The sequence below is a fragment of the Lolium rigidum genome, chromosome 6 (genome assembly GCF_022539505.1).
Source record: "Lolium rigidum isolate FL_2022 chromosome 6, APGP_CSIRO_Lrig_0.1, whole genome shotgun sequence".
Classification (NCBI taxonomy): Eukaryota; Viridiplantae; Streptophyta; class Magnoliopsida; order Poales; family Poaceae; genus Lolium; species Lolium rigidum.
The window spans coordinates 32780346-32796194 of record NC_061513.1 but is presented as its reverse complement, the minus strand read 5'-3'; the positions used below and the strand labels follow the sequence as shown (position 1 = coordinate 32796194).

The 15849-nt window shown below is 45.2% G+C and overlaps 1 protein-coding gene across 1 annotated transcript; it reads right to left on the bottom strand.

Moving 5' to 3' along the window:
- Positions 1-5505: 5505 nt before the first annotated feature.
- Positions 5506-9287, bottom strand: LOC124662405 (pentatricopeptide repeat-containing protein At4g19220, mitochondrial-like). The gene is given in 5 exon segments (XM_047200245.1): positions 5506-5939; positions 6129-6254; positions 6447-6506; positions 6619-7456; positions 7458-9287. Coding segments are annotated over 2 exon segments (2622 nt in total). The 3' UTR covers positions 5506-5939; positions 6129-6254; positions 6447-6506; positions 6619-6664.
- Positions 9288-15849: the final 6562 nt, after the last annotated feature.

Below are 15849 nucleotides of genomic sequence, written 5' to 3'. Positions count from 1 at the left end.
CCATATAGAGTCTAGTCTATGGATGCAACTAGCTAATCCGACAAGAGTTATTTGCACTAGCATGTCGAGAGCTATGCCAAGCAGGGAGTGTGTGGTAAGCATAATACATCCATGTAAATGGAAATATATTGAACCTTGGTAGGAGTTGACTGTGTGCTTTAAACAAGGAAGCATGATGATCACATGCATTGGCCAGTAACTCACTATACGTTTAACCTTATAAATACATAAGCGATGGGTCTGGGTCCTTCGGGACCCCTCGTTGTTAAAAAAATGGATATCCATTTTAGCGTTGGGTCTAGATGATCTCTCTGATTTTTTTTATCTAGACCCAAGGTATGTATATTCTGAGATTTGGGGCTGCAGTTGTATTCCGACTTGTATTTCAGGTTCCCTTATCATTTTTGAATAGTAGCCTAGCTCACGACCTTAAAACAATACCACCACAACTATGCCAAATATGAAACCGATTTTTCTCAAATACGATTTTAAGGCGGGACAAAAATGTTCAGGATGACGTCCTTGCCAGTATAAATTTTCTATCATCAGCCAAATCCATCTAAAAGCAAATGGCTATACAAGTTTCTTAGCATGTAATTAATCATGTTATAGATGGATGCAACCCTGCTCGATGTAATTGAATTCTACAACTGCTATGTTCATGCATCACATGATGTAAATTGTGCATAGAGGCCGACAACAATAGCTCGTTTAGGAGGCAAGCAGTAGTTTAGGAGGCAAGCAGTAGGCCGGTGCCATATCATGAGTCTTTCCCTAGCAACTCGGGGGTCCTGCAGGTATGCATGCATATCTAGTGGTCACCCAAGGGAATCGGTGGTCGTCTATGAGATTAGGTTGGCAACGGCCGCCGGGAAGGGGGAAGGTGACATCAACCAGAAAGGGGACAAGTTGTGCCACCGACGAGTTGCATGGTGGCAGTGGAAGACGAAGCAGAGGAGAGTAGGCTTGGTGGTTGGGGATTTGGCCAGAGGAGAGGAGGGTTCGTCAGTGGTGGAGACGACATCGCGGTGGGGATATTTGGGTCGCTCGTGTGGAAGGAGAGAGAAGGTTGTGGGCATGTATGGGATGTGGTGAGGGGTTTTCGCGGGAGGTTTCCCTAGCGTGCCACACGGGGGAGAGGGGAAATTTCGGGTCGCTACTTAGCCTAGCTAGGTATAGAAGGTCGATTTGAGGTTCTCTCATCATCCTAGACGAGATGCCTTTTCGGGGTGAGGTGGGCATGGGCCAAACGAATTACACGGGCTACCAAACACACTCTAGATATTGGTATTGGTCCTTTTTTTCTATTTTAGTGTTCATAATCAATAATGTCATGCTGATAATTACAGTTATTTGCGGTTCATGGGTCATTTGTCCATCAGAAAATTCGGTAAGCATGCTGCCCCTATTAACGGCAGGAATCAACCAAAGACGCTCATGGTGGTCCCAACGCATGTTTGCTCGTCATATATGCACCTATATATGTCATTTTCTGCACGCCAGTATCGACTAAATTCTGTCCAATACAGATCCCTAAGCAATGTCGGTCACCCAAATAGTAAGAGCGTCAGCACAAGGGAGCCAAAATGTTGATAGTCAAAATTAGTTTTGCTACAATGCTCCTTTTGCTGATTACGTTTTGTGTCAGACCATACTTAATTTACTTAAATACATATAAACCAATTCACAAAGAAGCTAAACTACTGGAAAGCATGCACAATATAGTTTGTACATGAAGATCTGGTTAATAGCCGATCGATGTAAGCAAAAGGTGCAGTTATGCACGGCAGTTTGTACTAGTGAATTAGTGATGTGTGTTCCCCCAGCTAGAGAGCCAAATCGTTTCTGCTCCGGTGTAAACTATCTTGCGTCATTTCATCTTATAGAGCTAGAATTTCCAGATTTGGTACGTACAGAAACAGATCAGGCTGGCCTAGCTTGGATATTGCTAGTCTAGTTTGGCAGCCAAGTACAGTAATCTCCCTAGCCACTACAACAAGTTAGCAGCAGGTATCCCCTATGTTTTCAGATGCCTCTCACTCCCATCACGCGTCCAGCTAGGTCCTCATGGTGCTCATTGTATCTCTTATTTCTAAGCTTCGACTCCATTTGTGTTTTCGTGGGTACTATTCAAGTAAGGAGAGCTGAAGACAGGCACGAGCTATAATGTCAGATGCACACATCCCATATGTGTTTAGCTATATGGGAAGACAGAGCGTTTCCTTTATATAAAGACCTTTCTACAATGGCGAATCATACTTATATAATTACACACAAGGAGTTGAAGAACACATTAAATAATCCGTGAAAGCCAAACCAAATTTTCAAGATAACATTTTCTAGTGACCAAAGATCCGAATGCACAACACCCATATGCTTTCAGTTCCAATATTGAATGATGGTGCATCTAGGAAATAAAGAACAGAGAAGACATGATTTTAATGATATGGGTAAACCAAATGAATTTCTTAGTCCTTGGTTGTTCGTATGTCACAACAGATATTCTGGAGTAATGGGAGCTTATATACTCCCTCAGACCCAAAAAAGAATGTCGCAGATATAATACACCTGTCATTTACCATGGGTAGCACATGCTAATGTAAACCGGGAGGGGATATATTCTTCCGGTTAGATGATGCTTAGCACACACTAGAATTGACCGAGATCGAAGATAAACCGATGGATTCCACTAAATTTTATTGAGTGTTTTCGCCTATGTGTAAACTCGAGCACCTGAATTAGTTTGAAATCTCGCTGATGAAATCGGACGTGATTAGCTGACACTATATTTAATTACCAAGTTAGCTGCAGGGGAGGTGGGAAACTACAGATCAGTGCAAATGCTTAATCATGATTGAACCTGGCCGGTGTCTTCTTCCGATCATTGGATTCCAAATGCAAGCGAATGTCGTTGGTAACTAACATGTGAACTTACTGGCTGTTACAGTAGTAAAGCAGTACGAAAAATGCGCAAAGCAGAGCAGCAATAATTTAGTGGTGTATGACCAGTTCAACAGCATAGTGCTGATTAGGAAGAGATTTGTCCGAGACAACGGTCAATGGTCTTGGTAGATCCACGGATCGTTCAGAGTACACGTGAATTTCTGTTGTCATGGCTTAAACTATGAAAGCCAGCGGTTTGAACATGCCTTGAAAGTTAATTCCTCTGCATAGTGGCAAGGCAAAGGCTTTACGCTAATAATCATGAGGCGATGATGAAACTAAAGTTTGGTTGCACATTCTAAAGGACCAGGAAAGTTAGAGCATCTCCGGCCGTCTCCCCGGGAAGGCCTCCACAACGTCTTTTTTTCACCCGGATGGACGAAAACTGTCCAGTCACGCCCGCGGAACCTCGTTTTCGCCCGGATTTGGGCTTTCATCCGTCCGGCGAGCCCAGGTCATCCCGGCCCCCCGGGGAGCGCTCAGGAACTCCGGACGAAACGAAAGCGCAAGAAACGTCGAGAAAACTTCCCGGGCGGATGGTGGCCCCGACTTGTCGGTGATAGAGGCCAATCGTCTTCCGCGCGCTTCAAAAGCCTGCCGCCAGTCAGTCTTCGCCGGACGCATAGCTTCCACGCGGCGTCGCCTCGGATTCACGCGCGGCTTACTATATTTATCGTGGAATCTACGTGTCTGGCCGCATTTAGCACCGCCGTCTCCCTCCTCTCCCCAGCCTTGTCTTCTCTCCCCAATCCGCCTCCAGCGAGCAATGGCAGGCCACATCGCGGCGAACAACGGCTTTGGCCGCCGTTCCCTACACCAGTGGGAGGCGGGACTCCTGCACATGGCGGGCTACCCGGCGCCGCCGCATTTTCGCGTGCCCGGAGGATGGCGCCTGAGAGCGGGGGGCGTCCCGATCCCGCCTCTTCCGGTGGGAGGCGACGAGCTCGACGCCGCTATCGACGTTGTGCGGGTCACCCTCACCGAGGAGCAGCGCGCAGAGGAGCGGTACCTCGCCGACAACTACGACGCCTAGAACGAGTTCTTCCGTCTCCGGCATGAACGGGAACTCGCAGCGTACGACGGTCCCCCTCCTCCAGCGCGTAACAACGCCGCCGGCCGCCGCCGCTAGTGGGGTGCGTCGGGCTGCACGCTCGCCCGTGTGCTCGCGCCCATCGAGGCCGGCAACTCCCCCCTGGGGATGGCGCTGGCGGCGCCGTTTAGGCACGCCGTTTTTCAATTTTAGTTTATGTTTCCATCTGGCCGAATTCAAATATATGTACGAATTCGGTCTATATATGTACAAACTCGCCTATATATGTTAAATACATTTAAATTTCGCTTATGTTTGAACGAATTTTGCTTTTTTTTAATCTGAATTCGCCGTCTTTTGTCAAAACTTTTCATCTATCCCCGGACTCGCCACTGGGAAAATGGGCTCCCCAGGCCAAAAATTACATCCATTTAGCGCCGGATTTCGGCCTGGAGAGCCCAACGGCTGGAGATGCTCTTAGAAGAGGAAATCCGGTTGTGGAGTTGCAGTTGCATGTAGTGCAGCTTTTTGGTGAACTATGGTCCTCTCTTCTGGATTTTCAGATATTTTCTTATTCAGAAAGTCACTGGTTGAAAGGAAATTGACATAACTTTCCAGGTTATGAGTCTATGTGAATAGACTGAAAGCAACCTAGCATCATGTAGTCTCTGTCAAGAAAAAGTATCATGTAGTCCTGGTACCAATGATGCTCTTCAGATGGAATAGCCTGCCAATGATGTAATCAAGGGCAAATAATAGGGACACCCAAAGCTTATCACAAACAGCATGATTACCCTGCAACTGCAAGTACAGAACTTCTACCTGAAGAATCAACTGTAAATTAAACTGAGCAGGAAACTATCATACGTTTTCAGGTTATACATATATGATCACAGCAGGAAGCCAGGAACCTATCAACCAAGTATAATGTACTACTACTACCAACAATGTGGAATGACCTGCCGATCATGTAATCTCAACATATCATAGGGGCACCGAAAGCTTATCACAGACATCAAGATTACCCTGCAACAGCAAGAACCGCACTGCACTCGTGGTCTTCTAACTAAGAATGAAAGCTAGAGTATGAAACAACCATACACTTCTTTCTTTCTTTCTTTCTTTCTTTCTTTCTTTCTTTCGTTTTGAATGTTAAGACAAGAATAAAGCACCAAAAAGGTAAGAAAACAAACATCATGAATTTGTGATCTAGTCCTCCTAGTAGCCATCACACCTAAAACATGAAGAATGAAGCGTTTTGACCAAAAGCAACCACCCACCATACGAAAACAAGTAAAAAGTGAGAACAATTTTAGTGTTTTTTTCTGCAGGGTCGTTTTTGGAAGGCTGAGAGTGGCGTTTCTCGAAGAATCTTGAGAATTGCAGTGGCATATTTCGAAAGCTGAAAATTTTAGTGGCATTTCTCAAATACGCAATGATTGCAGTGGCATATATCTAATTAACCCATATATAAATGGTAGCAGCAATATTAACTATATCATCCCAATTCACGATGCCTGACAAGTGCAACACATGTAAGATCCACCAGTATTATACCACCACCCTTTATATTTACTACAGAGGTTTAACTGAGACTGCTTATTACTACCAGTGGAGGATATGGCAATCTAAGGGAGTCATTGCAATACTACACTTCACTCCGCAATCTACGAGGAAACTCTGCTAATTTCTACAAGACTATACGCATGTGCAATATGTGCTTGTTCTCTTCCATTTCCTGTGTATATATCCAACTTATATACTTCATATAAAGCACGAAGCAGAAGGTCGAAAACATCTACTGTAGATCACTTCCTGATGAAACGAACTCCTCAACCATCTCAAACGCATCGATCTCCGCAAAGTAGGCTCTCCGCTCCTCGATGAAATCCTGAATTGGTAATGGTAGCGGCTCACCAGAACTCTGGTCGAAAAGATCCACATGCAGCGGCTCTTCCCTTGTTACCTGAAACACAAACACAGCGAGGTGATAAGAGTTCACGTTCTTTTCAAAAAACTAGAACCAAAGGCAGTTTCATGAATGGAGAAAGATACACGGAATAGCAAACAGGGATCTCACAATTTTCACAAGAAAGATTGCTAGATGCCATATAAAAAGTTAAAATACTAATACTTGAGCAGAAACCTGGTACACCTTCCTTGTCTTTTTGCTAGGAGGTGATGATGCCCAAGGCAGCACGTCTCCAGTCTTTACATTTGGTAGCAGCTCACCAGAACTCTGGTCCAAAGGATCAATGTGCAGGGGCTCTCCCCTTGTTACCTATAAAGCAAACACAGCGAAGCAATAAGAGTTCACATTCTTTTAGAGAAATAAACAGAACCAAAGACAGTTTATTGATTGGAAAAGATCCACGTCGTAGCCAACAGGGACTTCTTAATTTTCAAAAGAAGGGCTGTTCTAATGCCATGTAGAAAGTTAACATACTAATATTTGAGTAGAAATATGATATACCTTCCTTGTCTTTTTGCTGGGAGGTGATGACGCCACAGGCAGTACTTCTCCAGTCTTCACCTTTGGTTTATTGGAGATATACACGGAAAAGATCAATCAATAAGAAATAACCATGATAACATCATATCTGGAATTGTGAATGTTCAGCAGTGCAGTGCACAAATAGACTCACGTGTAAGAATCATAGCTTCCATGAATCCATGATCATTTGCCACCCTTTATCCAACAATGCTGGGACCACGCGGCTTCATCAATCCTTTATCTTGCAAAATGCCCCTAACCTGGACTGCACCGCATGGTATGTCTTGATATGCATACAGGTTAGAAATAGTCACATAATAACCGCTATTTTCAGGCTCCAGGCAGAGCAAATGCTTGGCAATGGACTCGCCCATCTTGAGCTCAGGCGTGTAACTGCAAGCACTTAACAGTGCGCCCCAAACTCCATGTGCTTCGTTGGATGGTAAACTCTCCACAAATTTATGTGCATCCTGCAGCCGACCAGCACGCCCAAGCATGTCTACCATGAATACATGGTGTTCTGCTGTAGGAGTAATCCCAAATTTCTCTGACATAAGGTGGTAATACTTCCATCCTTCATCAGTGAGTCCAGAATGACTGCAAGCTGACAAAAGAGCAATAAAAGTACTTCTTGTGGCTTTAATTCCAGACTGAATCATCTTGCAGAAAAGCTCTATCGGTCGCAACCCATGCCCATGAAATCCTAAAGCTGATATCATGGAGTTCCAGCAGGCAATCGATTTTTCAGCAGAGGATTCAAATACTTTGACAGCACTGCTGAGTCTTCCACACTTACTGTACATATCAACTAGAGATGCTGAAACAAAGACATTATTTTGAAGATCAGACTTGACCACACGCCCATGTATGCTCTTTCCATGTCTAAGATCCCCGAGTTGAGTGCAAGCACATATAATACCAACAGTAGACATTTCATTAGGCGCAAAATCTTCCATCTTCTGATAGAACTGTAACGCTCTCCAGCCTTGGTTATTCTGTGCAAAACCAGAGATCATACAATTTCAGGAGCACAAATTTCTCATCTCCGAGACTATAAAAGATTAACTCGGCACTTTCAGTATCTGCAAACCGGAAATACATGGTTAACAGGGCATTCTTAACCCTCAAACTGCATGCAAGCAGCTTCAGTGACATGCAGTGGATGGACTTTCCTAGGGACTGCAGTTTAAGGGTTCCGCATGCTGATAAAACACTAACAAGCGTAACGCTGTCAGGATTTACTCGCAAAGTTGAATGCATGAACCGAAATGCTTCCAACGCCTCTCCATGTAGTGCATTATGTACACATCCTACTATGACTGTATTCCATGAAATAATATCCGACACTGCCATTATACTTCCCAACAGAACGAAGGCAGCCAATGAGTTCCCACAGCATATGTACATGTGCATCAGAGCATTAACAACTGAAACTCCACTTGCAAATCCATTCTTGAGGACAAGAGAGTGAACTGCTTTGCCAAAGCCAAGGTCTTCCGGACGAGAGCATGAAGGTAGAACAGCTAGTATAGTTGTCAAGGTGCAGCTTAAACCTTCAGAAAGCAGCTCTTTGAACATAGCCTGAGCCTCTACTCTCAGTGTGTCATCTCTTGAGTGACCAGAAATTATTGTGTTCCATGAGATCAGGTCTCTTGTAGGCATTGCCCTGAACAAAAGGTTCGCAGTAGCCAAATCATCACATTTCATATACAAACCAAGCAAGCTGTTTCCTATACAAGACTCCTCATCATCATTTAGGAGGCCTTTCCTGACTACGTATCCATGGATTTCTTTTCCTTCACACAGTAGTCCTTGATCAGCGCAGCCTGAAATTACGGTAACCAAAGCGGCAAGATCTGGCTGGAACTCTGATGTCATTTCTCGGAAAATACCGAGGGCTTCTCTGACCTTTTCATTCTCCACCAGTCCCTTGACCATAGCATTCCACGATACCAAGTTTCTGTTAGGAATTTTCAAGAAGACCGTCTCTGCATCCTCGGGAAACCCAAGCTGGGAATAAAATGTTATCAGGGAATTCGGTACCGAGCAAGACGCCGTGTACTCGTAACCGCTTTTAACGACACAGCCATGAACAGACTTCCCAAAGGAGAAAAGATCGTCTGCGCGAGCAGAGGCTGAAAGGACAGAAGACAGCGTCACCTCATCCACCGGAACCGCCGACCGGGCCATGTCCCTGAAGTAACGAGCCGAAACCTCAAAAAGTCCGTTGAACGCGCTTCCGCCTATCACAGAATTCCAAGAGGCAGTGTCCCAGCACAGCATGCTCCAGAACACGGTCTCGGAAGCGCGGAAGCGTCCGCACTTGGCGTACATGTCGACGAGAGCATTGCAGAGGTTCAGCTCTGTGTCTGCAAGGCCTCTCTTCACGGCCGCGGCGTGAATCGCTGTCCCGAGCTCCAGGTCGCCGGCCCGCGACGCCCCCGAGAGCATGACCGCCACGGTCGTCGAATCGAACGTCCCGAGCACGGCCGCCATCTGCCGGAAAAGAGCCACGGCGTCGGCGAGATGGCAGCTACGGGCGAGGGTACTGACCGCGGCGTTCCACAGGATCATGTCCGGGTCGGCGGCCTCGTGGAAGAGCGCCAGAGCGGCGCGCACGTCGGCGGCGGCGCCCCGGCGGCTCCGGGCGTAGGCTGTGAGGAGCGAGGTGCGCACGGGCGGGTCCAGCACGGCGCCGGACTTTATGGAGGAGCAGTGGAGGGCTTCCGCGTCGTGGGGCGGCTCGTCCCTGAGCGCGCGCACGATGAAGCTGGCCCGTGTTCTCCCGGGCGTTTCGTCGAGCAGGTGGTGTGCGTCCATGTCGGTGGGCGCATGGTGGAGGAAGGCGAGAAGGCGGCGCGGGCTGGGAGGCGTGGGGTTTTGGAGGAGAAGGGAGGGGTTTACGCCGGCGAGCAGCCTGGGAGCTCGGCGTAGCATCCACCGGCGCAGCGCTGTGTCTCTCCGCGGGCTTACCAGCGGGAAGGTCTCGATTTTTTTCAATAGAAACCGGGAAGGTCTCAAGTGCTTGGGAATATGAGGGACATCTTTATAGACGAGACGCCCTTTGACGGCCCAAAGGCCAGCCCAAAGAACATTACAAGTTAGAGTTGTTTTTTTTCTCCTATAATAAAAGATCTCATTTTCCCCTTGGTTTTCTTTTGCATGTTGGAGGTCTGTTTGTTGCATGTTGAAGCTATGTAGAAAACCATGAGATCCGAATCGATCATTTGTTAGACGGTTAAAAGGGTGGTGATTCCTCCATGCCAGCTGGGTGTCCAATTGCAGTCACGGCGACCCTACTTGAGCTATATCAACTTGCTACTATACAATTGGTGTGCATGTTACTCATGATTCCTCGATAGTTGATCCCCAAAACCTAATCTCTCTATCATACAATGCCAATTTAGCATCTGATATGTTTCTTGATGCATCCTATTCCAAGAAGTATTTCACAACTTAAACACCTCGTAATGGTGATTTCTTTTTTCATATAGAGTCTACAGATACAACTAGCTAATCCGACAAGAACTATTTGCACTAGCATGATAAGAGCTATGCCAAGCAGAGAGTGTGGTAAGCATAATGCATCCATGTAAACGGGAATATATTGAACCTCGGTAAGAGGCGCCAGTGCGCTTTAAACAAAGGAAGCATGGTGGTCACATGCATTGGACAGTAGCTATCCACCCTGGCACATTAAGATCATATCTTTTTTACTACTAGGTTTTAAAGAAAGAAATCAAATCTCACCACCCATGTAGATTCAACGACAATGAATGTGAGATTATAACATAATGCTCACTTGATCATGTTATAGCCTCTTTTACTTGCAGTTTTCTCGAAAACATAGGAACGAAAACAAGACGTGATTGTAACATAATGCTCACTTGATCATGTAATCTATCACACAATCCAATTTTTGGCTTTGACATGGCATAAATAATTACAAATAATTAGGGAAGTATAACAAGATAATCTTCTAGACAATTTAGCATGCGGACCCAAGGGCTACCTCGGCTGCAACTCCAGGTGATGCATATCCTCTAGCCTCGCCTTGTTGAACTGCATGTACCAACAAATTTAATTTTTGTTGAAATACGTATTTAAAAAATGATTTTCTTGGTCTCAGTATGTGAGATTATGATAGTAAAAAATGGATATCCCAAGAACTGCCTTCCCTATCCTACCTCCCTCATTACCTCCACCTCCTCACGTTCTTCCAAATCTAGAGGCTGACTGACCCCTCCCCCTCCTCTCCAGCGGTGGCCAGCGTTGAGAAGGGCGAGGGTCCCATGCTTGTATAGCTATAGCCTAGGACTAGGTATAAGGTTAGGTGTCTAGGTTTTGCCCCCATGGCGACTAGCGTGTCTTTTGGAGCTCTTGTTCGGCGTCGGCATGCGGCACTTGGCTGTGGCGAGGTCTCTTCCCTGCTCGGTATCCTTCGAGGATGGCAGCGTGTGGAGGTCTACCCGGAGCTCTACCTCGAATAAGCTCGTAAGTTCCCCGTGTCTGTCGGGTGTTGCAGGTTTCTCCTGCTTCTCCAGCCATCATGGCGAAGAAACATATGAAGCGGAGTTGCGGATCATGAAGGTACAAGGAGGTGCATCAAGTTTCTTTGGTGCTCATCAACTGCGGTTTTCAGCGTGTGTATTTACACCCAACCATGTATCGTCTGGCCAAAGGGCTGCCTCTCGCGGAGTGTTGGTGTTTGTCGATCAAGCAAGCATTTAATGCAGACTTTTCTTCTACATCTAGGTCGTGGCGCAATTTGGGAGGCATGGTAGCTTCAGCTTCCTTCAGTCGGCAGCATGGCTAGCATACTAGGCCAAGTGGCTTCGTCCTAGCCTCGTTGCGATTCGTTCCTCGTGTAAGATGCAGTTTGGGGGGGATTGATTAGGACCACACTGCAATCTAGTTTTATTATCTAGGGCCGTTCTTATAAAATTTTAGGACTAACTTGTAGCTCTTATTCTTTTGGGTCATGTACCTCACTGTACATTTTACCTTAAATACATAAGCAATGGTTCTGGGTCCTTCGGGACCCCTCATTGTTCCAAAAAAAATGGATATCCATTTTGGCACTGGGGTCCAAAGGATCCCTCTATCTAGACCAAAGATATGTTTCAAGATTTGAGGTTGTAGTTGTATTCCGACTTGTATTTCAGGTTCCCTCAACATTTTTGAATATTATCCTGGCCCACAACCTTAAAACAATAGCACCATAACTGTGCTAGATATGAAAACCGATTTTGTTTTTGTTTTCAAATAAGTTTTTAAGGCGGGACAAAAATGTTCAGGATGACATCCTTGCCATTAGAGATTTTCTATCATCCGCCAAGTCCATCCAAAACAAAAGTCTATACAAGTTTCTTAGCATGGATTGAATCCTGGTATACATGGATGCAACCCTACCCGATCTAATCGAAATCTACTCTGCTGCTATGTTCATGCATCATATGGTGTAAATAATGCATAGAAATGAGCCAAAGAGGAGGCCAACAACACCGTCTCGTTGAGGAGGCAAGCAGAAGGCCGGTGCCATATTAGGAGTCTTTCTCCAGCAGCTCGGGGATCCTACCGGTTTGCAGATCTAGTGGTCACCCCGGGGGAACCGACGGTCGTCTAGGAGATTAGGTGGCACTGGCCGCGCAATAAGGGGAAGGGGTGACTTCAACCAGAAAGGGGACGAGTTGTGCAACCGGCGAGTTGCATGGTGGCGGTGGAAGATGAAACAGAGGGGAGGAGGCCCGGTGGCATGGGTTTGGGCCAGAGAGGAGGAGGAGTCGACAATGGTGGTGACGAGGTAGCGGTGGGGATATTTGGGTCGCTCATGTGGAAGGAGAGAAGGTTGTGTGCAGGGCTGGGATATGGTGAGGGGTTTTTGGGAGGTTTCCCTAGCATGCCACATGGGGGAGTGGGGAAAACTCAGATTGCTACTTAGCATGGCTGGGTATTGAAGCTCGATTTGAGGTTATGTCATTAGCCTAGCTGAGAGGCCTTTTCGGCGTGAGGTGGGCATGGACCAAGCGAATAACACATGCTACCAAACACACCATACATATTGGTGTGGGGCCTTTTCTTTCTATTTTTAGTGTCCACAATTGATCATGTCGTGCTGATAATTACAGTTATTAGCGGTTCGATCACATGCTCTCCATACATGCATCTCTATATGTTATTTCTTGCACGCAAGTATCGACAAAGAAATTCGGCCGAGTACAGTTCCGTAAGCAATGTCGGTCACCTAGATAGTAAAAACATCTGCACGTGGGAGCCAAAATGTTGATAGTCAAAAATAGTTTTACTACAATGCTCCTTTTGCTGATTATGTTTTGTGTCGGACCATAGTTAATTAACTACATATAAACCAATTCACAAAGAAGCTAACTATGGAAAACTGTGCAAAATATAGTTTGTACACGAGGATCTGGTTAATAGCCGATCGATGTAAGCAAAAGGTGCAGCTGTGCACTAGCGATGCGTGTTTCCCCCAGCCAGAGAGCCAAATCGTTTCTGCTCCGGGGTTTGTAGGTACAGAAAGTGATCAGGCTGGTCCAGCGTGGATATTGCTACTCGTAGTCTAGTTTGACAACCAAGCATACTAAACTCCCTAAGCTAGTACACGGGATTACCATAATCGTTTCCCTATGTTTTCAGATGCCTCTCGCTCCCATCACGCTCCAACTAGGTCATTATTTCTAACCCCTAACTCCATCCGTGTTGTCTTTGTGTGACTCCATTCATGTTCCCTTCGTGGGTACTATTCTAGTAAGGAGTATGTTTAACTATATGGGACTCCATTCGTATAACGGGGATTGCCCCACGAGTTATAAAACCAACACAATAAGCATTTATGCCGGGAAAAAATATCTTAGAAGGGGTGGTCATTCTTCATGAAACCATTCATGAGCTACATAGTAAGAAATTGGATGGGGTTTTATTTAAGATTGACTTTGAAAAGACATACGATAAAGTGAAATGGCCATTTCTACAACAGACTTTGAGAATGAAGGGGTTTGCTCCAGAATGGTGTAGAGTTGTTCAACAATTTGTCCAAGAGGGAGTGTCGGGGTAAAGGTAAATGATGACATTGGTCATTATTTTCAGACAAAAAAAGGTTTGAGGCAAGGTGATCCGTTGTCTCCTATACTTTTTAATATTGTGGTGGATATGCTAGCCATCATAATTGAACGAGCAAAAAATGATGGTCAAGTGTGTGTGTGTGGGGGGGGGGGGGGGCTTATTACTCATCTTGTTGAGGGGGGATCTCTATATTACAATATGCCGATGATACTATCCTTTTTTTTGGAGCATGACCTTCTGAAAGCTATTAATATGAAATTAATCTTATGTCTGTTTGAAGAACTCTCATGGCTTAAAATTAATTTTCACAAAAGTGCGATTTTTGTTTTAGGAGGGCGAAGGATGAGGTTGACCAGTATAAACAGATATTTGGATGCGATGCTGGTTCCTTACCCTTTAAATACTTAGGTATTCCTATCCATTACGGAAAACTTAGAAATTCTGATTGGTACCTAGTGAGACCTGGTTTGAAAGTAAATTGGGATGCTGGAAAGGCAAATTACTGTTCTATAGGGATAGACTTGTCCTTATCAATTCAGTTTTAACAAGCTTACCTATGTTTATGTTGTCTTTTCTAGAGATACCTGTTGGGGTAAGGAAAAGACTGGATTTCTATAGGTCTAGATTTTTTTGGCAATCCGATGAAAATAAAATAAAATATAGACTTACAAAATGGAATATTGTCTGCCGACCCAAAGATCAAGGAGGTTTAGGTATTGAGGTTCTTGAACTCAAAAATAGATGTTTATTAAGTAAGGGCATGTCTAACAGGCCCCGTATTTTTTCGCCCCTTAAAACGCGAGTAGAGGGCCCTGTATTCACTTTTCGCCGGCCAAAAACTCGGACGAGCTAGCAGACGCTAGCTCGTCCGGGTTTTCAACCCCTCAAAACAGGGTTTTTTGACAAATTGCATATTAGAACCAACACACCATTCACATAAAATAAATGTTTTACATCACACAATAATCGTCATAATTATTACAATAATGTTTTTCGGAAATGTCAACAAATGTTATAATGGAAGAATTAAACAAATAACAAATGTTTCACACATACAACAATAGGAAATGAATGTTTCACACATACAACAATGGGAAATGAATGTAATAAATCATTGGCCATGCAAGCGCCAATGGTGATCAATCAAATCTTGGGTGAGTTGGTGATGAGTCTCGGCATTTTCAATGCCTCGATGAGCTGCAAGAAAAGCTTCAATCCGATCGGGGTTCCTCTCGGGCTGCACTCGGGTGCCAACATTGTCATAGAAACATGGCAAGTTCAAACCTCTTTCATCTTCAATGATCATGTTGTGAAGAATCACACAACATGTCATGACATCAACAAGAGTTTCCTTGTCCCAAAACCTAGCAGGACCCCGGACAATTGCAAACCTTGCTTGCAAGACACCAAAAGCTCTCTCAATATCCTTGCGGCATGCCTCTTGATTTTTGGTGAAGCAAGCTTTCTTTCTTGTCAAAGCCCTGTCCTTTTTCTCTTTTATGGACTTGAAAAGGGTTGCATAGTTAGGGTAAATACCATCTGTGAGATAGTACCCCATGGTGTACTCATTGTTCATAACTTTGTAGTTACAAGGTGGAGCTTCACCCTTAACTAGTCTTGCAAACAAAGGGGATCTATTCAAGATGTTGATGTCGTTGAGTGTCCCCGACAATCCAAAAAAAAGCATGCCAAATCCATAAGTCTTGAGAGGCCACAGCTTCAAGAACAATGGTAGCATCACGGCTTTTGCCACAATACATTCCATGCCATGCTTTTGGACAATTTTTCCATGTCCAATGCATGCAATCCAAACTACCAAGCATCCCCGGCCACCCCCTCTTTTCATTGATCTCCATGAGCCTTTTTGTATCATCCTCATTTGGAGCTCGGAGATACTTCTCTCCATACAACTTGATCACCATCTTGGCAAACATACGCACGCAATCCGTGGTTGTTTGCACACCAATGCGAAGGAAGTCATCGGTATAATCTGCTGGTATACCGTATGCAATAACCCTCATGGCGGCAGATTTTTTTTGATATGGGCTAAATGCCATGACTTGGGCAGCATTTCTTCTTTGCTTGAAATAATCGTAATTTGCCTCGCAATCTTTGACGATTCTCTCGAACAAAGACCTACGCATTCGGTACCGTCTACGGAAGAGGCGGGGAGGATAGGTCGGTACCTCGGCGAAATAATCTTGCATCAGCTGTTCGTGGCCGAGCGCGCGGTTCCGCGGAATGCACATACGCCCCATCACGGATCCTTTCCGCTGATCCAGCAGCTTCATGCGGTCCT